This window comes from Pagrus pagrus (assembly GCF_965226575.1).
Source record: "Pagrus pagrus genome assembly, chromosome: 21".
Taxonomy (NCBI): domain Eukaryota; kingdom Metazoa; phylum Chordata; class Actinopteri; order Spariformes; family Sparidae; genus Pagrus; species Pagrus pagrus.
The window spans coordinates 7,358,746-7,383,645 of NC_140208.1; the positions used below are offsets into that span (position 1 = coordinate 7,358,746).

The 24,900-nt window shown below is 40.3% G+C and overlaps 1 protein-coding gene across 2 annotated transcripts; it reads left to right on the forward strand.

The window, feature by feature from the left end:
* The first annotated feature begins 3,553 nt into the window (after positions 1-3,553).
* On the forward strand, positions 3,554-23,820 carry LOC311250019 (cytohesin-1-like). 2 transcript variants are annotated; one of them, XM_084341509.1, is made up of 12 exons: positions 3,554-3,760; positions 14,321-14,403; positions 17,196-17,260; positions 17,904-17,970; positions 18,978-19,096; positions 19,435-19,628; positions 19,891-20,039; positions 21,367-21,478; positions 22,070-22,146; positions 22,246-22,317; positions 22,903-23,057; positions 23,135-23,820. In XM_084341509.1, exons 1-12 carry the CDS (start codon positions 3,673-3,675, stop codon positions 23,211-23,213), a joined length of 1,260 nt encoding a protein of 419 aa, XP_084197635.1. In that variant the 5' UTR covers positions 3,554-3,672; the 3' UTR covers positions 23,214-23,820. The 2 variants fall into 2 exon arrangements, with proteins under 2 accessions (XP_084197635.1, XP_084197636.1); XM_084341510.1 differs by lacking the exon at positions 3,554-3,760 and adding an exon at positions 8,003-8,169.
* Positions 23,821-24,900: the final 1,080 nt, after the last annotated feature.

Sequence of the window (24,900 nt, forward strand, 5' to 3'; positions counted from 1 at the left end):
AGTCGATTAGGTCAACAGAAAGAGGCCAGCTCTACAGAGAGAGAGGATGAAGGGAAATTAATGAGTGAAAGAGAGAAAGGGAGTGCAGCTGATAGGAAATGTAGTGCAAGTAAAAGTGTGGGACCAGAGGCAGACAGTCAAAGGATAATGAAGTATATTGTGCATCAAAAGAGCAAAATCGAACTCAAAGGCAACCATGAAGGTCAGTGATATCACACTCAGTCACACAGTGATCACGTAAATAGCAACACTCGTCCTTCATGGCAGATGCAGAATATAAATAGCTATAGCTATAGGTCACTATAGAGGAGCTGCCTCAACATAATGCCCGCAACAACAGCTGAAGTTTTTATGCTGACTTCTGTCTTTATCCAAAAATCAATCCAGGAACTTTTGTTTCCTTTCCGGCTCAAACTGTCGTGATTTGGGTTTTTGTTTCATCTATTTCCTGTTTTATTTTGTAGATCACTCCTCGTGTATCATGTTTTACTTTACTCTTTGTGTCTTTGTCTTTCTTCCAGCCTTTTTTGATTGCCCTATTAGTTTCTCCTGTGTCGTATGAGTTTCCCTCCATTTTTTTCAGTCAGTCCTGTGTCCCCTGTGTTCCTCATATTCCTCATGTTCCTCGTGTTCCTTAAGTTCCTGCCTGTGATCCCAGTACTTCTTTGGTTTGTTTTTGTATCCTTGTATTTTTTTAAGTCTCAGATTTGTCTCAGCCTGCTCCTTCTGTTTTTGCTGCATTTTGTACTTGCACTTTTTGGATTTTTGGATTTTGGATTTTGACCAAAGTTTTGTTATTCAAGTTGCCTTCTGTTCTTTACCTTCCTGCCTCCTCGTGTCTTATGTTTGGGTCCCTTTTTGTTTAAACGTAACATAAGCCCTTTTACAGACATGGCTATCTTTGTTTTTGTATTTTTCACGTTTGCTTCCATTCAGCACCCAGTGTTTTATGTGCCTGAATGACTTGTATAAACTCTTTACGATACCAGACATAAAAATGATTAGGTTGTTGGAGTTCCTCACAAACAGATAACAGATAGTTCGGATCACACCTAGTACTGAACACTGGAGTCCTGCAGGGTTGTGTGCTCGGACCCTTTCTTTCCACACTGTGCACCCCAAGACTGCACTCCCAGACATCAAGACAGCTCAATTGTGAAGTACGCAGACGACACAACCATGATCAGCCACATTACAAACAACGACGAGAGTTCATATTGGGAGGAAATCAAAAATCTTGCAAAGTGGTGCACAGAGATTAATCTACTGCTCAGTGTCAGCAAAACCAAGGAACCACGTGAGGTGTCTGCTCTGTGTCGCAGAGCCCAAAGGACACTAAAAGACAACACCCACCCCAGCCACAGTCTGTTCACCCTGCTGCCGTCTGACAAGAGATACAGAAGTATCCGCTGCCGTACCACCAGACTGCAGAGCAGCTTCATTCCCCAGTCTGAGAGACTCATCATCAACACTCCAACATGAACAGTTTATTTTTGTGACTCGATTATTATTTATTCATTAGTTTGTATAGTTTTGGAGGGCTTTTTTGTTTGTTTGGTAAACACAGCAGAAATTTCAATCATGTGTTGCATAATGACATTTAATTAATTTTGAATCTTTAATCTTTTGGTATTAACATCGCCACCATCTCTTCTACCTTTGTGCTGTAATTTAATTAACACATTTCAATCAGGATTTAATTTCATCAGCCAAACTTGAAACAACTCTTCTCATGTTGATGAGCGTAGAAAACTTTTAATTTAATGTCTGAGCTACAGAAATAACTTGCCATATTGAGTTACGTGTGATCCAACATCAGCATAAAGGCGGTAAAATGATTTTCTCCTTTGCATCTGACTCATTTGCATCACTACAATAAAGACTACAATTTACTGCCACTGCTCCGACCATTATCTGTTTCTTATTCTGCTGCTGCTCTAATATCTCTACGACTACATTTTACCTCTGTCATCACTGCTTCTACCAGCATGTGCTGCTGGCATATAAAGTTAATTTGCTTTATTTAGCTGCACATTATGTTCGTTAAGCCTCCACGCAAACAAGAGCTGGATGTTGTCAAAATGTATTACAAGTATGGCGGATTTACTACTGCTGATACTAATTGATTATTTCTTGTTTCGTCATTAAGCTTCCGTCTAAACAGTTGCTCCTCTGTACTCAACTTGTTTTGGGTATTTTTGAGACTGTAGTTGGTGTTATTATTTATCAAAGGCACATTCTGATCTTTATACCTTCACCACTTTAATTTGGCAGCAATAGCTACAAGTCACTTTGTAGATTGTTTTCTAAAAAACGTATCAGATTAGAAAATATCATCTAGATGTTAAGAGTTTATCATAAAGGGACACAGAGGCAGGAAGGTAAAAGAACAAAAAGCAAGCTTTAATGATGTCAAAAATCCAAAATATGAGCAACTAAAGGCAGGCAAAGGAAAGTCCAAGGAAATAACTGAAGAGAAATACAAAACTGAGGACAAACCAGAAGTCACAGAGAACAAAACGGTGATGTAGAGGTTTAAATACACAGGAATGATTAACTAAAGGAAAAGAGGTGTGCACAGAAAAAAAGACAAAGACAAGAAGTGGAAAGTAAAACATGACACCAGGAAACAACTAACCAAAAACCGAAACTATGACAGTAGATTAGATTCCTGTTACTACAGCTTTTGTGGTAAAATAGTTTGAATTATCTCCACTTTGAATCTGAATCGTGAATCTTTAAAAACGAAAACAAAACTCCACTGCGAACAGCTACAACTGTGCTGCTTACTACTTATCTATCAGTAATAATAATTAGATTACACGATTTATATATAATAATGTAACACCCTGCAATCAATATGTTTTAATGACAAAGAAAACGATCCATGCCATAAGATCTCTGAACGATTTGGTCTTGTTTTAATATGATAAAAGCATCTGACACAAAATATATATTCATTAAGACTCCAGGCAAAGTATTTTTTATACACATTTTAATATTTTGTTATTGGAAATACTTCATTTTTAAACAGCTAGATACATTTTAAATGCAGGATGTTTACTTGTACAGGAGTGTTTTTAACCGTTGCTACTTAAAGACTGCTAATATATCGTCCACCATGATATGCCTCATCACGTATGCGCCTATATGTGTTTATCTGTGTGTTTTACTCAGCTCTGACTAAACCGGGCTCTGATGTGTGTGTGTGTGGGTGTGTAACAGGAGGATAAGAGGTTGTGTGTACATTTGTCATCACTTCCAAGAATACTTCGACAACTGCTCAAAGTGACACAGCAGTGGGCGTGTGTCCACATACAAACAGTATACGTGTCCTTTTGTTTTCACTAAAAATCCAACAGGTTTGTTTTTGTGTGTGTGTGTGTGTGTGTGTGTAGTGCAGGCGTGGAGTGTGTGAGTGAGGTCAAGTGTGTGAACAAGAGGAGAGAGAGGAGGGAGGAGAGAGAGTGAGAGGAGAGAGTGTTTCTCTGAGAGTCTGTCAGAGTCTGGTGGCAGTCGGGAGGGAAAACACTAAAAGCTTCTTCAAGGGCCAGAGATTTAACCTGCTTCTGATTCAGCCGCCTTTTTAGTTGAACATGACGCCGGGATGCTGAGAGGACTCCGTCACCCTTGATTGCTGTTTTGTCACAAACTCCTGAGTACTGTGCCGTGATGGGGACCGTCAGTGAGCTGTGTGCCTCCAGTTTCCAGGCATTTCTGTGTCCTTCAGTACGACCCGGGCCACCTGCTGCATCTACAGGTGAGTGCTTTTAAGGATTGTGTTAGAGGTATTTGTAAGCTTGTGAAAGATTCCTTAAACGACCTTTATTTTGGGGTGTGTAAACATGATTTTCTGTTACATTTTTCTTTGGAAAAGAAAAAGCTTTATGTATTAATTACTGGTTTAATGTTGCTTTTGTGTGACTCTTAGAAACAACACAGACATGAGACATGAGAAGCGAGACTGACACAAAGTAGTGCTATTAGTGTTCAGTTGCCGTGGTGATTTTCTGCTCACACACACACACAGGGAGCGCTCTGAAGTGTGTATGTGTGCCATGCTGTGTTTTTGACATTTCTGTGTTCATGTACACACGAGTCGGGCCAACTGTGAGTGTCTCTGAGTGTGTGCGTTTGCGTGTGATGGTGGGTTTGATTTCTGAACATGACGCACACCCATCATCATCCTCTGTACCGTGATCCTCCTCTCCTGTGGGTGCTGGAGTGACATAATCTCCATCGCTGCCCACTGCTCTCCCCTCGTGTGCAGGTGTGTTCGTGTCAACGTTCATGCCGGCCTCGCACAATGAGGGCAGCACGACGCTCACACACAGGTTATTTCCACCTTTTTTGATCTTTCTTTATCTGGACTTCCCCCTCCTTTTCCTTGTGATTTCCTCTGCTTTCGTCTTTATTGTGCTCATGTCTCGAGGCCTCTGCAACAGTGCTTAATTCACAGATAAACCCCCTCAGCTGTGAAGATTGACTCAATAGGCTACTGTAGCTTCATTTGAAGATGCTTTATGTCTTAATAGTTTATGTTATTAGACAGTTGGTTCATTGTCTCAGTCATATCTGATGGTGTCTTGTCATGCAGTTTGCATGTGCCTCAATAAAATAGACATGAATGACATTTTATTTATGGTGAAAATCAACAACTTGTCTTAAAAGAGACATTTTGTGCTCATTTTAAGTTATAATTTTATTCTGGGTTACAACTAAAAAAGGTTTACATGCTTTAATGCTCAGAAAACACATTAGTATCCCCCCTCTGTCGGAACGCTCTCTGTTTTAACTCCTGTTTCTTTAAGGCAAAAAAATTCAGTCATTATCCACTCAGCCCCACGCCGATGGAAAGTTAGGTGAAGTTTCGAAGTCTGCAAAACATTTCGGGAGCTTCACCGCAAAACAGAGTTGCAGCATTTTCCTAAACAACTGAAGCGGATGGAGAAAAACAACTGAAAGGAAAACATGAAATGGCTCCATACAGCTTGTTCGGGGTAAACACAAAAATCCCAAATTGACTTGAAAGGTCGTTAATTACACCCTTTTTTAAGTTGAAATCTTCCCTGTAGCTGCTAAGCTAAAAGAGTTAGCACGTCTGTCAGAGGTGGGTGCTCGTCGAGGGGGAAATAACATCTTCTCAAGTCAGTTCATGAACTCAGGGTTTCTGGGGACATGGATTACACCGGACGAGCTGTATGGCGCCATTTTATTTATTTTTTAAAAGGTTTTTTTAATGTTTCGAAACAAATCCCTGTCTACTTGGGTTGTTGCTGTTTTGCTGTGAAGCTCCGGAAATGTTTTGTAAACTGCGACCCTTATCCTCAAAAACAAGTCATTCACCTCTATTTAATTGCAGCACATTAAACCAAAACGGCATGACTAGATGCCACCAGAAACCAGTGAGACAACGAATCGACTGTTTAATAACATACCATTTGAAGATAAGCATCTTTAAAGGAAGCTACAGCAGTCTATTGACTCAATCTTCACAGCTGAAGGGTTTATCTGTGAAATAAGCACTGTTGCAGAGGCCTCGAGGCATGGACATAGATAACTTCCTGTTACTCTGGACCTCACTGTCAACAGTTTTCACTGGAGCTACTTTCTACCAAAGAAAAAGTCTCCATGCAAACCACCCATAGCTTGTTACTAACAACAAGGGGAAAAATATGTCTTTTGTTTTTTGTGCGAGCTGACCCTTTAAACTGCTCAATTGCAGCAGTTCTTCCCTAACCCCTCCTCAGCATATCCTGTTTTTGGTGTGTCCAAACTCTGAATAAAGCACCAATTCAAGCGCACAGCTGCAATCCTTTACCCTCCTTTCCTCTATCCTTCCCTACATCCTCTCCTCTCCCTTTTCCTTCCTCACACACAGGACATCTATCTCTGATATCAAACCTGCTTCCTCAGCCTTCACACCCATTTGGACAAATGTGTCTCTCCTCTTTATTACCTTGTATTTAATTGTTTTTCTAACTTCTTGTTGAGTCTTGTATCCTCTTCCTGCTTGAATGAAGTCACGCTGCCAAACCTTTCATCACTTTATACAGGGTGGAGTGCTAAAAAGGGGAATATTTGCACATATCCCCGGGCCAAAAGACTTTAAAACTGATTCTGTGAGCATGTAGCTACACCCATATTCAGATAGAGATACACACTATACACTAGGGCTGCTTGTTCACAATTAATCTGTTGATTATTTTCTCAACTATTTATACTATATATATATATATCAACTATATATGTCAGAAAACTGTGAAAATGACAATCACTGTTTCCCTAATCTCTTGTTTTGTCCACAACCAAAGATATTCAGTTTACTGTAAAAGAGGAGCAAAGAAACCAGGACATATTCACATTTAAGAAGCTGGAATCAGAGAATTTGACTTTATTTTCTTAAAAAACATACTCAATTTTATCAGCAAACCAATTAATCAATTATTTAAATAGCAAACATCTACTGGTATAGATAGAGATTTAAAACATGCAGACATGAAAAGGATTTTTATTCTCTTCTCTCAACACTTACAAGCTGCTGAAAACGGTTTCCAACAGAGAGTAAAAGTTCGCTGAAACGTCAGGAATGACAAACATTCAAAATTATGAAATTCTAGGTCAGAACGCCACAGGAGGTCTGTCCTATTAGTGGCCATCAAACTGTACAACTCCTCCCCTACTGCAGGAGGGACAGCTGAACATTGAACACTGAAAACATTGATATCAATATGCTTTAATATATCATGTGCAATATTACTTTTTCACTTGCAATATCTACTCTGACAATCAGGTGCAATGCTTTTTATCTTTTTATTACTTCTCAATTTCTTTGTATATTATCTTTTCTATAAAAGTTTTTTTTGTAGTTTATTAAGTTTTTTTCCTAAATTATCTTATTGTTATTCTATTTAGCATTGATGTTAGCATTTACACCTTTCACACTTTTTTGTTATTAATCCATTGTGCTCTTATGTTGCTTTAATTTTGAGCCTTCTCTCGCACAAGAATATCCATCAGGAATAATAAAGTTCTATCTTATCTTACTGTACTGTACCGTACCTTTCCGTATCGTATCATATCGTATCGTATCTTATTTATCTTAAAATCAGTGATGGAATGACACTAAGTACATTTACTTTAGTACTGCACTTAAGTACAATTTTGAGGTACTTGTGCTTTATTTGAGTATATTTCCAATTTCTGCAACTTAATACTTCCACTCCACATGTTGGAGGCAAATGTTGTACTTTTTTACTCCACTACATTTACTTGATATTTTTAGTTACGAGTTACATGCATAGTTGCATACTGCATCAGAGCCAAAGTGGCACATTTGACATTTGTCGCTTAATTTATTTCATCAGCAACTGGCTTAAACACCGATTCTGATCAGACAAATCTGCAAGAATCTGCGAGCCGAAAATCGGTTGGCTTACATGTATATACATAAAAGTACATTTGCTGCACAGGAAATAACTTTGATAGTTAAGTGTAGGCTGTTTAATATGAGATACTTTGAGACATTAAACAAGTATTCACTTTCACGAAAGTAATATTTTAACTTGGTATCTTTACTTTTACTCTAGTTGACTTTTGGGTATGAGATATTCACTTACTTCAGTGATTTAAAAGTCACATTTCTGATACATTTTTTGTCATGATTATGACCTAAATTTGTCTTAAACAGACAGACAGACAGACAGACAGACAGATAGATAGATAGATAGATAGATAGATAGATAGACAGATAGATAGATAGATAGATAGATAGACAGATAGATAGATAGATAGACAGATAGATAGATAGATAGATAGATAGATAGACAGATAGATAGATAGATAGACAGATAGATAGATAGATAGATAGACAGACAGACAGACAGACAGATAGATAGATAGATGGATACAGAGACAGATAGAGGTTTGTTTGAGCTTAGCCGCTCTCTGATTGGCTGCAGCCGTGGAAGCCACGCCTACGTCATCCTGCCCCTACACCGGCTGTCTCTCAGACAGTTGTCGTTAACTGCCAGTCTAACGGTAACACAGAGAAAATACAGACACCTTCCGACCTCTAAAGTTACTTTAAAGTTAAAAACTCAGCGTCGTCCACCGAGGCAGCGTCGACCAACAGCGCCAACATGGTTTTAAAGTCTGAAGACGGAGTTGGTAAGTTGTCTGACCCGCTAGTTAACCACAGCCAGCAGGGCTAACCTAGAGGCTAACCAGGTTAGCTAGTTAGCTAACTAGCGACTAACGTAACTTCATCTAACGCTGTGTAACTGAAGTGAGCATGTACCTACTGTCTGGATATCTGCTAGTTTCATGGGTTTTGGCATTTAATTTCCTATCAGCGGAGCGAGAGCAACAAGTCCTCATTTGACAGATTTGTTAAAGCTCTTAACTGGCACAAGAGATCCATTATTATTAAGCTGGATTGAGGCCAGACCTCACGGGGGTCTGTGCTTATTGTGCAGCAGTTCTCGTGTCTATAAATACAATCAATGCACCCTTTTATCGACTGGAAATGAAAGAGCTGCCCTCAAACACACTGGCTTGGTTGCACTCTGCTCAGTTTCTCAACTTGTGACCAAAGTGTTAGATGCTGACAGCGATAGGAGGTTGGGGAGATTACCACTAAAGGTCACTACACAGAGAGAAAACATTAAAAAAACAACTTGTGTTGTTATTGTTAATTATAGATCATCTGCTTCTTCTGCTCTAGTGTTTCCTCTGATATTGTGAGCCTCTCTTACAGGGTGCTTTGTAATGAGGTGTCCGGTGGTGAAAAACTGGGATAAAAAGTCAATTATGTGATAGAAAGTCAATTATGAGAGAAAACATCATAATTATAAGATAAAAGACATCATTATGTGATAGAAAGTCATAATTATGGGATAGAAAGTCAATTATGAGTTGAAAATGTTGAAATTGTGAGAGATTTGTGTCTCATAATGTCGATTTTGAGCCGTCATGGGAATACTTCTGTCATCAAGCTGAGTTTTCATCTTTTTTTTTCTCTCTAACTGGTGGAAATGAGCTTCCTTAGAAAAGCTATCAAAATAAACCACCAATAATATAAATTGCTTTTTAAGTAAGGCAGCTGCTGTCAGGGAGGAAATATCAGAACGACCTGCTAGCTTTTCACAGCCTTTTTCCACTTGCGAGAGTGAGTGCCACTTTTTTTCTCAGCATACTTACAACACTGGCGGTCCATTTTGATAGCTTTTCCCCACATGAAAGGTACTTCACTCTAAAAGACATTTTCCACCCTGAGAGGGCAGCCGAGGTTGTCAGAAATGTCCTCACTTCCTCCCTCTGTCTCTTAAGGATGTTTTTCTTTTCAGAGCCCAGTTTGTTTGTTGGATTTGTTTCTGCCTCCTTGTTGGACTTTTGAGCCTTTAAGGCTGAGTGAATGCGATCAGTCACCAGGGAGTTTACCATAACCGCAGGATTAAATCACTCACTTCAGCTCGTTCTCCTTGGGAACATTTAAACACACAATCGTCGCCTTGTGAACAGTGAAACGGACAAATATTGCCTTGTGAAAAGGGCCACACACTGACCGAAAATTTTCTAGTCATAGCTAAACTGCTTTGCCTTGGGTGTCGGGTCAGCTGCCATCCTTAGGTTGAAAAAAAAGAGACAAACCAGTGAGGAAGCAGTTGTTGGTGTATGTGTGGGTCGAAGAATGAAGACTGATTTAATTCTTCCTCAACAGAGACCTTTTGTTTTGTAATTTTGGTTGTTGTTGTTGACCGGAAATGGTGAGTCAGACTCATATCTGCACCCTCCTTAAGAAGACGCATGCAAAAACTGCACCTCCCCACCTTCCTCCCTCTCTCGGAGACCAGTGTCCACGTGGGGGAGCCTGTGTTTGATGCTGAGCTCACTGAGGGAGGGAAGGAGGGAGGGAGGGAGGAGTCAAGATGGACAGAGGGGAGGGGGGAGAGAGATGAGAGTTCAAGGGTTTTCCCCTCACAAACACACTCGTCCTCATCCTCATTTAGCTGCAGGCCTGCTCCCCTCCTCTCACCCCTTTGCTCGAATGAGTGTTTAAGGATTAAGGAGCAGGGAGGCTGGACTAGAGGACCATAGGATTGGGATTGGGATTGGAGGGTGCGGGCAGGACTGGATTATTGTTGTGCTGGACTGCAGGAAACAGGCTGGAATTGGTGACTAAGTTAGATGTGTTGAGCTGGACCTTCAAAGTAAGAATCAAACTACTAAAAGCTAAAGAAGTGTGTGTTTTCTGCTGCACTGTGAATACTGGGACCATTGAGACCGGTGGTGAAGTCACTCAGCGGACGGCATCTTTTCTCTGGTAGGCACCTTGATTATGACACAAATGTGTAGGTGTTCTGTGCGTCATCAACTTCTGCATCCGAGCCGTTTTGCAGAAATTTATCTGAATGACTGTGTGTGCCTGTGTGTGTCGTCACGTCTTCCTCAGTGAGTTCATGACAGCCGGAAACCCAGCCAGAACATACAGTAGATGCGGTTTTGGTGTCTTTTGCATCTGTCAGAGGATGTGAATTGTTGCATAACTTCCAAACCAGACAGACAGTGGAAGTAGAAGTACAGAGAGTGAACTTCAGGCCTGGATATGTTGGTTGTCCATAGCAGCTGGTCATCAGCAGCATTGCTATGACAAGGTGTCCCGTTACTTGCCAACACAAACACACACTCTGTGACCTCGAGGCTGTGCAGAGCAGCTGACTGCATCTTAGGATATAGCCTTAAAATAATATTGCGATATTTAAAGGATTTTTATATATATCTAGATATTTATATCTTCTCAAAAGCATTTCATAAATGCCAGGACCGGGCGACCAAATCGCATTTTTGACTTAACACCTATTGATATTGCGACAATATTGTAGGGAAAAGTATTGGTGCTTTCACAAAATATTCATGTAATATAATTTTTGATAAATAATCATCAGTAATGTGGATATAAAGACTAAGTGGGCAAAGGCAAGTATTAGAACAATCTGACAAGTTCAGACAATTTCAGCACTCTACAGTACGATATATATCCAACCCATTATGGGAAGTTTATATTATGTATTGATGAAATATTAGCTGATAAATATAATACATTTAACCCATAAACAGAAAGACGAAGGAGAAGAAGAAGAGGAGGAAGACCATTTTGGCTTGCCACATGTTAGCCTTTCTTACCCTCAGGTGTGAATAAACTAAAGGTTAGGAACTTCTTTTAAAACACTAAATATGTGAAGTTATGCCATGGCAAGCAGGTAATTATCAGTTATCCAGTAATGCAGCCTTTGAAACCAGGAAAATACAACATTTATGCCATGACAGAATTAAACAATATCCAAAATCTTAGATAATATGTAGTCTCATATCATAATAATGATGTAATTTCTATAGATTGAGTGTATGTGTTTGTTTGCGTGAGAAGACGTGATATGACCGTTTCATGAATCTAGTTGCTCTTATTTCCTCTCTTAATGAACAAACCACAGAGAGGAAGTGAGTGTGAATGCCAGTTTCACTGCCTCTCCGCTCACAATGGTGCGTTATTCTCGTCCTCAGGTTTATAATAGGAGCTGCTCCGGCCTACTTAAACCTTTCTCTGTGGGCGACGGGTGTCTGTGTGTAATGAGGGAGTGCGTCACTTTCTGTCTGTGTGTTTGCAATATATAAAATATACCAGTATCCAAAACTGTGGCACCTGTCACACCACCTTGTGCTTTGCTTAATTTGCCTTGTGTGTACATAGTCAAAGATGTCTGCATGTCCTGATGAATGAACTTAACTCAAGGTCCTTTAACATAGCCTTTTCTGGAGCTTTCAATGGCATCAAGTTGTTTTAGTGGATGAACTTTAACAGGCTTATGATGTTAAACGACCTATTTGTGATTACGAGCCACCCAGTCCAACCGAATAGGGGGCAGTATTTCCCCCTTTCAAGGAGCTGATTGTAATTTCCAGCCACCTGCTTCAAATGAATCGGGGGCAGTATTTTCCCCCTTTCTCAAGGTTTAGTTCAAACCTGTTAAGACTGAAATAATTACTATGTATACATTTATGTACTCACATATTCACCATTGCTCAGTTGCATTCTTTTGTTACACAATAATTGCTAAATAAAACTTGGAGGTATACATTGATATTAAACTCTTAGAACAGCTCAGTCTTATGGTGTAACAAACAGAGGTCTACAAGCAGGCATACTAAACAACCACTGCACCCTACATTAGTGTAAAGCTGGCACAAAAGCCTCTCAAGCAGGTTGGCATGTTTCATTACAGTTATTGTCAAGACAAACAGACTTTCAATAATTGGGTATAATCAAATGCCTCAGAAGTCCATAAAATGGTTAAACAGACTTCTGTTTCACCAACTTTTTGGTGTGGTTAGGACCTGGCAGTATTCTAGATAATAAAAAGCTATGTTTTTAGGTGTTTGTTGTTTCAGACTTTGAAACTGAGTAACTCGGTCGTGATGGCAAAGTGAACTGAAGTGTTTATTTGAATCCCTCAGCGTGACTCCTCTAATGAGGCAGACTAAACAGCAGCAGCACAGCTTGATATGTCCTCTGTGCTCCCCTTGTTACTCGGCAAAAATTGGGACTTTTGCTCACCTTTTTTTACTTGTAAGTTTATATGCCTCAGAAGGAACACATAGCAGAAGCTTTATTATGAGGCGCCTTGAGAAGAGAAACAGCAATTTCCGTGCAGAGGTGTGATGTTTATCGTACATTGAAATATGCAGATCAGTACAATGCTGCATTTCTTCTCTTATTACTGGAACTAAATCTTTCTTGTTCCTTTTTTTTTCCCGCTCACGTTTTCTTGAGAAAAACCACAAAGTCTGTGACCAACAGATCCACATTTCCCTCCTTAAGCTTATCTTTCCTCTGCAGACATCATGTGTGAACTTCTGTCCTATCAGAGCACACACTTGGTCATGTCCAGTTCACTGTGAGTATGAATGTAAGGCGGCATTTGAGCTTAACATATACAGTAAAATATCAAGTCTAATGTACCTTTTTAAAACTAATATTCATCTGAATTTTGATTTTTGACATTTCAGTGTTTTCCCTCAGTTTGTTGAACACTTAGGCGCATGTATTTGGCGGTTGGGTTTGGGCTTCCTCCCCCAAGAAAATTTGACATTTGACATTTTGGACCATTATTATATCCATGTATGAAAAACTGGAAAAGCTTGAGGTTTTTTGTTGCTCTTCTCATTGACTTTACCCTCATTTGGTTTAGGTGGTGCCCAGAACAGCTCGGGTGCTGCACCCAGGCCTTGTCATGGGAGGGGAAACCCTGCATTTCTTTCTAAAATGGGACAGCTACTTTTTTTTCTCTCCCACACAGCAGATCATTTTTTTCCAACAGTTCTTATTTTACTCAACTTCTTTTGTTGTTTTCATTCGTTTAAAGTCAGATGCAAAAATCCACAAGACACTCCGCTTCTTTTATTTACAGTATGTTTGCTAAACAGCCAAAAAACTTAGGCTAAATTCAGTTATTTGTTAGATAGACTACACCATTATGACCTTTTCTTCTGTGTTGTTGAAACTTTCATTTCGATGTGTTGCATCCTTTACAGTGGACATGTGAGTTGTGACGTCAATACTGAGACAATGTGTTGTTTAGTCCTCATTAACACAGTTATGATGAGCATGTTTACTTCTCTGTAGAGTTCAGTCTCTCCGTTTCCTCCGCCTACAGGTTTTCTATCGTTAAAAGAGACACCGTTTCTGCTGAAATGTCACAAACAAGTTGCTAGAAAACGGATTTGTATGCAGTTATTCAAATTTGGGCCTCATGGAGTTTGGTCAGAAGAAGTCTGTTGAAACATATTTGTAAAAGAAAACACTGATCGACATCATATTTCAGTGTTTAATCTTTCTCTATTTTATGATTTGTTTCAGGAAATCTGATTATGGCTTTGTTGAAGTTTAAGATGCAACTAAAATGGAGAAAATATTGTTTATATATTGTAATATTTCCTCTTCCTGTCTGCATTGCAAAGTCATCATGTTTCAGCATGTGTGTGTGTGTGTGTGTGTACATCTGTATAAAACAAAGGGGCTTGATTTCATCCTCCACATTGGAGTTTGGATGTGGGGAGGGTGTAATTTAATGGATCAAAGATTGTGTTGCTATAGTGACCCAGAGCCGTGGGACTCTCAGGTCTCTCTTCTTTCTTTGAACACGTGTATGTGTGTGTAATTACAGTATATTCGTTGTGTGTGTGTGTGTGTGTGTGTGTGTGTGTGTGAGAGAGAGAATATTTGATCTTTGTATCTGAGTGCTTCATGTACTTCTCTCCTCAGTGCCCGATGACCTGAGTCCAGAGGAGAGACAGGAGCTGGAAAGCATCCGCCGCAGAAAACAAGAGCTACTGCACGACATACAAGTAAAGACACACTCACACAGACACACATTTTTCACACATTTACTCCTCTAATCAATTTGTTAAACTTTACACAAGCTGATCTCATCTGGAGCTCTACTTCCCTTTGGACAGTGTGTTTTTCTCAACAGAGCAGCCATGAAAGGGAGTTTGTTTTTGTCTCTCCTGTTTCCTTCACTTGAACATTTCTCTGTTGAAGTTAGACAAATCAAACAGATTTCTTCCAAAGTTACTGTGTTTGTTTGGTTTACAATTCCCTCTTTGTGTTTCCCTGGACTGTTTGTCACTGTTGAGTTGCAGTAGAAGTAATCAAAGAGGGAATTTGTGACTTAAAACACTAATTGAAGATCTCCACTTGATTTGTCTAACTTGAATAAACCTTTGTACAGAGCGATGACTGTCCCCCATCACTTCTATTGACAGTGCATCAGGAAGAGATCTTGAAATAGAGGAATAATTTCAAGCAAAACCTCTTTCAATGTTCATCCTTCAAACTATTTTAATTATTTCAGGGAGTTGCAGGAGTCACAAAAGTCCTTTTGTTTGCTTTTTTGTCTGCACATTGTTCAGGTTGTTCTTTCTTCTCTCCATGTCCTTGAGTAGATTTGTACCTCCATGTCTAGACCAGTGAGCCTGGGGAGGTGTATGTGTGTGTGTGTAGATATGTGTGGGTGGAGGGCGGGTGGGGGTGGAGGCATATGACCACCGGAGCGTTACTGTACGCGTTCACGATAGATGATCCTCTTTGTGTGGGGTGTATGTGTACGAGGGGGGTGGACATCATGTATGTGTGTGTCCTCTAGCTCTCTGTGCCCGGGGGGACAGCCTCACCCCCCCCACCGCCTCGCTTCCTCCAACAACCTTAAATAAATTAGCGGGACTGTCTGTGTCAGCTCTTTAACTGGGTACATTTGTTCTACATGATGAGGGGAAGGCTGGTCTTAGCGTCATCATCTAGAACAAAAGTGAAGTAAAAGGATCACATTTGTCTTGTACTGGTGACTAATATCACCCACCTCCAATATGGTGGAGTTTTAGGCTGCAATGAATCAATTAATTGGCTGAAAGAAAAATGAGTCAACTATTTTGTTTATGGATTCATTATTCAAGTCATTTTTCAAGCAAAAATCCCCCAAATTCTCGAATCTCAATATGTCAGTTGTAAAGATTTTCTGCTTTTCCTTGTCTTATTTAACAAACTGAATATTTTGCACTGTTGGTAGAGCAAGTTGATGACATCAACATGAGCTTTAGAAACTTGTGATATAAAAGATAGACCAAAATACCAAACATATAAAAGAATAATCAAGGTAATAATTGCCAGATTCATTGATAATGTAAATAATTGTTGCTGAGCCACTCAAGCTCACCATTCTCCATCTCCTTCCCTCTCATGTCATGCCTAGCAGGAGGAAGTACGACCAAAAATTTTGTTTAACAATCGAGTGTAGCAAATATAAGTGCTGTATATAACAGGGTAGAACATCAGCTTTTAGTTTGTAAATTTTACCTTTATCCGACTAAATTGTGCGTTTCTCAGTTACTAGTTAGCGAACTGATGTGAATTTCAGCTGTGTTTTAGTTCAGTGACTATGCAGTCTGATCTCCATTGAAGCACTGATTTGGTGAACGAACCTTTTGTACGTATCTTTTTAATGAATGGATTTTAAGCGATTCAGTACACTGAAAATAACTGCTGTGCACATCACTCCACTGCAATAAAGACTGATTCTTCAACAGTCACCAAAATTGCTGTGTATTTTATACAAAATCCCCCATTTTTGTAACTATCTATCTAATTTGTGCTAAAATGACAATGAAAGAAAATGTATGTAACTTTCTTCAGTGAGCAAGGTGGACATCCAAAAACACACACAAAGAAAAACACACATTCACACAAAGAGAAACGCAAACATGGCCTCCGGGCAGCGACGCTGTGCGAATAGATTGATGGAGTTTATTACCGAGGTCGACTCTCGTTCGGCGCTTCTCTCCTCTAAGCTCCGCCCTGTCTTGCCCTCGGGGGCTGATGGGTAATGAGCCATGAAATATTCCAGTAATGGAGACAGAGGACGCTGTTCATTTGTGAGGGGGTGTAACCATGGTAACACACATGGAGGAATCCAGATAAGTGAAGTTATTTACCTTGTTTTCACCCACTCACCGAGAGCTACAGATGATTGTAGCTCTAATCTGAGACGGCGGCCTCCTCCGCTTCTCTTTCTCTTCCATAATTATCTCCGTTCATTATCTTTTCTGCTGCCCTCAGTGCTTCTCCATCTGTCTCCCTCCTCTCTTCTTTCCTCCCATAACCTCTGAGCAGCTCCGCTAAGCCCGTCAAAGTCTTTGATCCTGCATATTCCCGCCTGCCTCCCCTCCAGGGTGACTCTAAAACAGACCCGGAGGGAGGGAGGGAGGGGTGCGCTGATAAATCTGGGTCAGCACAGGGGAACGGTGGTCGGCTCTGACCCCAGAACAGGTGCTACAGCTCCCAGAGAGGATTTTCTACAGAGGGCGGCTGTTCCACATAACTCCTGCCGAGAGGAAGAATGAGTCTGTCTGAGAGAGAGTGCATCACGCCTGCACTTTTAGGGCTTTCTTTCTGGGTCATCTCCTCAGTAAGAAGAGTTTGTCTGAATGTGTTGGTCAGTGAAAAGTAGCTGGAAGAGAAGACTGTGCATGATGTATTGTGCTCAGTGAGATCAGTATCTCCACAAGGGTCACCCAAGCATCTCATATGTGTATATCTGTTGTTGTCTCCTCCTTTTCCTCTCTCTCTGTCTGTCTGCTCTCAGAGGCTGAAGGATGAGATAGCAGAGGTGACCAATGAGATTGAAAACCTGGGTCTGACTGAAGAGAGGTAAAGTGTCTCTCAACTTCATCTGCTGTGCCTGTGTGTGGGCAGCTGTGGTCCACTCAGCCTATGTTTTAATGGAAATGTATTCATGGGGAAAGAAAAATGACCAGAAAGAACTCAAGACATTCAGAACAGAGTCCAGTGCAACTAAAAATAGTTCACATTATCGATTAATCTGTTGAAATATGTTGTCTAATGATCATAGATATAAAAAACGCCCATCACATTTTCCCAGAGGTCCTCAAATTGCTTATTTTGTTTGAACAATAGTTCAATACCCAAAGGTATTCAGTGGTAAATACTCTAAACACAACACTAACTATTTTGATAAGCGATTTATCAATTAAGTCCTTTTTTAAGAAAAAGAAGTGAAGAAAGCATTTTCTGGTTTCTTTAAACTGTTGTTAAACTGTAAAATATCCCGCCTCCATTACGTGTCACAAGTGTTTGATAACCACATTTGAGGGATCGTTACAAATAATGTGTTTAAAGTCGGATACATAGATATCCAAATTTGTTTACTTCCTTATATTGGTAGTGCATCTGCCCCGCAAGTTGAGTTTCAGTTGGGTTCAAGATTTAACATGCAGACTTTCTGTTTGCTGAGTCATTTATTGAACTTCTGTTCTGTGTCATCTGTTTTTAGGAAAAGCATGCAGAGGAATAAACAGATGGCCATGGGCCGAAAGAAGTTCAACATGGACCCCAAGAAGGTGAGAATAACAGATCAGTGTAGGCCCGCAGTTCATGACTATTTTAATTATTGATGAATCTGCTGATTATGTCTCGATGAATCAAGTTCTTATTTAGTCTATTAAACCTCAGAAAATAGTAAAAAGTCCAAGGTGACGTCTTTTGTCCTACACAATACCCAAAGATATTCAGTTTACTATTGTAATAAAACAGAGAAAAAAAAACCAAATCATGTAGAAGAGAATTTAGCTTTATTTTCCGAAAGCTGACTAAAAATGATTGATTGTGGTTGCAGGGGAAAATAATATCTGAACTAAATGAACTGTTTGTGTTGGCCCTTTGTGTGTTGGGTATTAACCCTGAAAAAACAGCAGATGCAAGGTTTCAGTGAACTGTGGTGCTGATTGGCTTTGTTAACAGGATGCAGAGTTACTGTTAGACAATGGAAAGCAGTCACACCCTCATTTTTTGAGCCCTGGATTGAACTAATATTCAACACAGCAGCTTACGAGTCCTATTCAGACTCTCAGGATGCCGAGACTTGTTCTTGAAAACATGGAGCGCTTTCCTGGGCTGCATCGACAAGGGACAATGTCCGATATGTCAACTGATAAACCTCACTGTTTAATTATGTATTATGATTAGTTTTTTACTTACTTACTCTACAAGAGTACACTCAAAAAATCTACTTTTTGGTACTGTACTGTTGCTTCTCATGAATGTGTGGATCATTTATTTAGTTGTGGCGATAAAGGGCAGTCTTGGTTTTCATAATATGAAAAACTGTGAAGAAACTTTCATGTATTGACCAAACTTTGGACAGAAATGTCGATTTTAAAAATATAATCTTAAATCTCTGCTGAAACAAAAACCTTGTCTTGGTCAAATTAAAGTAAAATTGATCCATATAATCTAGTTGTTGTTTGTAGCTCACTGGACAAAACTGATTTCTTCCTGAGGTTCATATTGGTTGTTTTTGTGTTTTTAACGTTCAGACTGAGTTGTGTGTTCTGATTTTCTCTCCCAGGGGATTCGCTTCTTGATCGACAGCTCTCTCCTGAAAAACACCAGCGATGACATCGCCAAGTTTCTCTACAAGGGGGAGGGGCTTAATAAGACAGCTATTGGCGACTACCTCGGGGAGAGGTGAGTGACAAAATGGCTTCTGTGAAAAAGGTCCGTCTCTAATCAGAAGTAATGACAACAGAGCCAGGGGACCCTTTCTTTAAAAAGAGGAGAATCCTAATATTTTTCCTGTCGAGGACAAATCAGGTCTTATTAATGTATTATTGTGTTTTATATATATTTAAGCTTATGGTGCATTATCAGTTCATCCATTCAGATCATCTGTTTCCATCTGATTCATCACATCTCATCCAACTCTGGTAGCTGCCAACTCAGAGAGCTAAACAGAGCTGCCTTCACTTCTTGATCCTGTTCTCGTTCTGTTTACTCCCCCCTCTGTGGGTGTGTGTGTGGTGCAGAGATGACTTCAACATTGCGGTGCTGCACGCCTTCCTGGAGTTACACGAGTTCACAGACTTGAACCTGGTTCAGGCTCTCAGGCAGTTCCTGTGGAGCTTCCGGCTGCCCGGTGAGGCTCAGAAGATCGACCGCATGATGGAGGCGTTCGCCCAGAGATACTGTCGCTGCAACCCCGGAGTGTTTCAGAGCACGGGTACGAACACGAGTGTGTGTTCAGGAAAGAAGAGGAGATACCAGAAATATAAAGAAAATAGTTTACAATCACAGTTTCTTTTTCAAGTATATAAAAATGCTGAATTTATGACACACAGCATGTATTCTGACCTCATGTTGTGATTTAGGGATCTAAAGAAAGTTCAGACTCGATAACAAAAACACACCAAAGTCAATTTTAGTTTTTCCTGAAAGAAATTTTCAAATTGATTATCTTCTGTGTTTTTGTCTTGTTTTTACAGATACGTGTTACGTGTTGTCGTTCGCTGTGATCATGTTGAACACCAGCCTACACAACCCCAACGTGAAGGACAAACCGACGGTTCAGAGATTCACGGCGATGAACAGAGGCATCAACGATGGAGGAGACCTGCCGGAGGAGCTGCTCAGGGTGAGAGGAGCCTACTTTCCTAAAACAACTCAAAGTTTCAATTAATGCAACACAAACAGCTCAACCAAAGGAACTCAACAAATTAAGCATCAAAACGTTTCTGTAATCAAAATCAGTTTCTGTACCTGCATCCTGTTCAAGGTCAAGCTACATTTAATCTCAATACTTATCTGTGAACCAGTGCTATACTAAGGTTCCCATGGATATGGGAGGCCGCGAAGGATAGTAGCGGTGCGTCCTCCAAAAAAAGGGAAAGGAAGGCCACATTTGTGGGATGCATTTGAAGGAGCCTTCGAATTGGGACAGCCTTCGCGCAGCGTTGTGACGCAATTGGCCTTCAAATGCGTCCTTCGAAGGATGCAGCCCCTGAATTGAGACACAGCCCCTGTTTGAAAGGCTTAAAAGAGGTGGAAAATGGCTCTCACCCTCACCCTCATATTGAAACTGCCCCTGGCCCATGCTGAATCACTCCCTGAATCATTCCCCTTAGATTGTCAGCCAGAACTCTGGTCCATTTGGGCCCTATTTTGTGTCTGGGCTGCCCACATCCTTAGCGAGGAAGCTTTGCTTTTTTGGGAACCCTTTAAAAACCAGGCCCCTTTACACCTTCAGTTTACTATTTTATTTCCCTGGGGCCTGTAGACGAGGCATTTTTTTATTATATCCAAAGGAGGCATTTATTCATTTATGGGTTTACTGTGTCTCTGATGCAGAATGTAATCTGCAAAGTAACTAGTAACTAAAGTAATCAACTAAATGTGGAGGAGTAACGTACAACATTTGCCTCCAAAATGTAGTGGAGTGGAAGTATAAAGTAGCAGAAAATGGAAATACTCAAGTAAAGTACAAGTACCTCAAATTGTACTCAAGGAGTGAATGTACTTAGTTACATTTTATCACTACAAACCAGGCTGTTGCAGTTACATGAAATACAGAATATCTGCCTGTAACTGGATAAACGTCATTTTCATTTATGGTCATTGATAAAATCATCTATATATCAGCCACATTTAATATTAGAGCTTATACAAGGAACTTTATCTAGTGATTCACACTCAATGCTGGGGATCATCTGGCAATAAAACCGTGTCACTAAATATTTTGTCCTCCCAGTAAATAAAAGACAGAGTTGTGAAAGTGTTTGTGTTCTTGAATCCGGGCTTTTCAAAATAAAACGTAGCCAAAATCAACAGTCACAAAAATGCTCTTGAATTGCAAAAACAATCTCTGCTTTTCTATTTTTTTCAAACATGACTTCCAGAAAATGTCCCGCCTGTATTCATGCAACCCAATAACTCATCGCACGTCATCCTGTTCATCTCTGTAGAATCTGTACGACAGCATCAAGAATGAACCCTTCAAGATCCCAGAGGATGACGGGAACGACCTCACACACACCTTCTTCAACCCCGACAGAGAAGGATGGCTGCTCAAACTCGGTACACTCACCCTCATGGTGTCAGACAGTTCATGTACTTTTTAATTCATTCAGTCTGGATCAGTTCACCTTGTTGTTAGAGGGCCCTCTAGTGGACTGGATGTGTAATAGCAACTTTAACACAAAGAACAGAATTATATTTTTGTGTAATTCTCCTTTGTTGACATTCTTCTCGTTTGTGTTTCATGGTTTTTGACTCCAGGAGGTATGTACCCACCTCGCCCTCACCATCTTTAATGCACTGCTTTGCTTTCGAGTTGCTACCCCCACCTCCCTACATCTCCCTGCCTTTTTACTCCCTCTGGCTGTGTGCATTCACCTTCACATCAGATTATTTCATTCAGAATAAAGACTTCCTTCACCCTGCGCTGTACGCTGATTAGCTCTCGATGTGAGTAAAATGGAGCCGCTTCGCATCAGATTCTAACTGCTGGACAAGTTTTAACCTCAGCTCGCGTCTTTGCAATCAGTAGGCTCCATTTAACCTGCTGGTTTGTGCCGTCAGTGTGCTTCAGAGTGCTGCTGCTGTCGTCACATCAAGTACAAAGTTTTCCGTCCTAACTGTCGTAGCTCACCTGTGATCTTTCCTCAGGAGGACGAGTGAAGACCTGGAAGAGACGTTGGTTCATTCTCACAGATAACTGCCTCTATTACTTTGAATACACGACCGTAAGTACTTCCTGTTTGGCGATAGTGCAGCTGCGAGATGCGAGCTAAACACTGTCCGTAAGTTTAAGTCGGCGCTCATGTATTTTCTGTCTTTTCAAGGATAAGGAACCCAGAGGAATCATTCCACTGGAAAATCTGAGTATCAGAGAAGTTGATGACTCCAAGAAACCGGTAAACTCTTCCTGCTTTCTGCCACGTTTTTGTCGAGAAGTTGACTCATTTCTGCGGTTTTCTGTTTTTAGTTGAATGTCATGTCAGAAAAGAGGGATGGAAATGACATATTTTGATAAATATATCCAAAACTTTTGCTGGATGGAAAAAAAGCGAAATTATATCACATCTTTTACAAAAATACCATAAAACAAGACTTAACTGGATGGAAACAAAAGAAACTGGATGCAAGAAAAAGCATAGATCTATCCAAAAGGTTTAGATGAAGATTGAGTAATAATCTGGTGGTGTTAATTATGTTATTTTTATTCTCCGTTAAATGTTACCGTTTGTATCTTGGGCCTATTGCAGCTGCTTAATAAAACCAGTGTAAATCTTTTTCTAATCACAAACATCCATTTTAGCAGAAACAGAGCAGTTATTTGAAGATTTGTTCCCGGAGTCTTTTTTATCATCAGGAAATCTATTTATTCCCTGCAGACCTGAGACACAGCGAGACTAATCTGTATCTTCTGCACTTTTCAGATGTTTCCTGTTGACACAAACCTCCTGACTCACCCTGTTTGTTCTCTCTCTTTCTCTCAGAACTGCTTCGAGCTCTACATCCCCGACCACAAGGATCAGGTGATCAAGGCCTGCAAGACGGAGGCAGACGGCCGCGTCGTCGAGGGAAACCACACGTTTTACAGAATCTCTGCCCCGACCGCGGAGGAGAAGGACGAATGGATCAACAGCATCAAGTGAGCCTCGTTTACACTCTGATGATGATTTCCAGGAAGTCTTTGTTATCTGACCCTCCTTCATCTTCCTCCTGCAGAGCTGCCATCAGTAAAGACCCGTTCTACGAGATGCTGGCTGCTCGGAAGAAGAAGGTGTCGTCTCTGAAGGGGCTGTAGAGGATTAAACGAGCTTTGACTCAACTGGACCTGATGCTCGTGGACCTGCCACACTTTCACAGAAGCTCCTCCTATGTCCTCTTCAGACTACAGGTTTGACCTTCTGTTGAAAGCTTCATTTCCCATCTAGAGATGAAACGATTTTATCTTTTCATCTTCAAACATCTCCCTCTGAACACTGTACTCCTGCAGCACTGTGTCGATGACGTGTCTGATTCACCTCAGAGACTCACAATGAGTTACAGCTGATGAATGAATCACATCGTACATTAATGTGATTCAGAGCCTAAAATACTTTAGTTTACAAGCAATCGGTTGGTTTTCCAGACGTGGATTAAACCTCGTCGTCGGCTGAAACACTTACGAAGATATCGACTGGAAAATAAATAAAGTTCAGGACTGTTTTGGATGCTGGACTTCATCGTTTTTCTCTGATTTTCCATAAAATGCTTTTTTTTCTAAGCCTGTTTTCTTACTGCTGTCGGTCCTTCGTCAAAGCACTGTTAATGAAAATGAAGGTAAAGCCTAAATAGCTAAATATTTATTTATCCAGATTTCTTGTAATTTATTGTTTTAAGTTTTGTCTCATTAAAAGTTTGCAAATCAATATTTCACTCTGGTATGTTTTTCTTTACACTTTTATCAAGAAAACTAACACGTAGCAGCGTCTAAACCGGGAAAGTTAGTTAGTCGATTAGTCGATCAAAAGAAAATTGGAAAATAACTTAGTTGCAGCCCTGATAGAACGGATCAACTGACAATGTTACACTGCTGCCCTCATCTCCGTTTGTGAAAACAAATCTGGATTCAGGTGGAGGTTGAAGGTTGGTTCTTCTTTCAAGCTTCAGAACGTCAAACACCTTTTCATCACATCGTCCACTTGCTTGTCAAACTAGTTTTGTTTTGTTTGATTGATTTTATGCTAATTAAACTGAATCATAACCAAAGAACTAAACGGACTGAAAACGTGACAGTGAAGTGCTGAAGTGTAACCGTGTCGCTACAACTCCCCGAGCATTGAAGCATCATGGTCTTTTGACACATTGGTGAGTAAACCGTGTGTCACCTCAACATCATAATCAGATTTTATCACACCGTCAACAGTTTCCAGTTAATTCCTGCTCCCTATTTCTAAATCTGATCATTCCACGTGTTTGGTGAAGCGATCGCACAATTATCAGATCTGTAATTCGGTACTTTACGAAGGAGATGAATCGCTTCATTGATAAGACTGAGCAGGAAGAATCCATATTCCAGTCAAGACTTGTGTGATTTCAACAGAGTTTGAGCAACATCTTCAGAGGAACGCAGACTTATTCATCAGGCTGACGTGTTGCAAATCTGTGTAAAAACATTCACGAAAGACTAAAGTTTGATGAACCCACCGTACACTACCAGTTCTGCACCGAACAGAAGACAGTTAGCGACTAGCTGATGAACATAGTGGAGCTTTTAGCAGCTGAAGAACCAGATATTTCCCTCAGGAGTTGGTGGCGACCAAAAACGGAGCTAAAAGAGAGTTAATATTGGTTAAATTCACCAGGTGAACAGAAACACGGCTCTAAAAAGTGTTGTTTGCTGACATCCTTCCTCCCTTTCTGACAGAAGTTAGTGACAGACGACTAAATAAAAAGCATTGTTGTGTTGATTGAAATTACAGATTTCTCTGGTTTTGAACATTGCTGGA

What these genes read in the sequence shown, in the direction of transcription:
- LOC311250019 (XM_084341509.1), top strand. Translation starts at nt 3,673, where the DNA reads ATGGGGACCGTCAGTGAGCTGTGTGCCTCCAGTTTCCAGGCATTTCTG. An exon ending in CTGGGTCTGACTGAAGAGAG is followed by an intron (nt 17,261 to 17,903) that starts GTAAAGTGTCTC and finishes ATCTGTTTTTAG; the next exon opens with GAAAAGCATGCAGAGGAATA. An exon ending in TCAACATGGACCCCAAGAAG is followed by an intron (nt 17,971 to 18,977) that starts GTGAGAATAACA and finishes TTTCTCTCCCAG; the next exon opens with GGGATTCGCTTCTTGATCGA.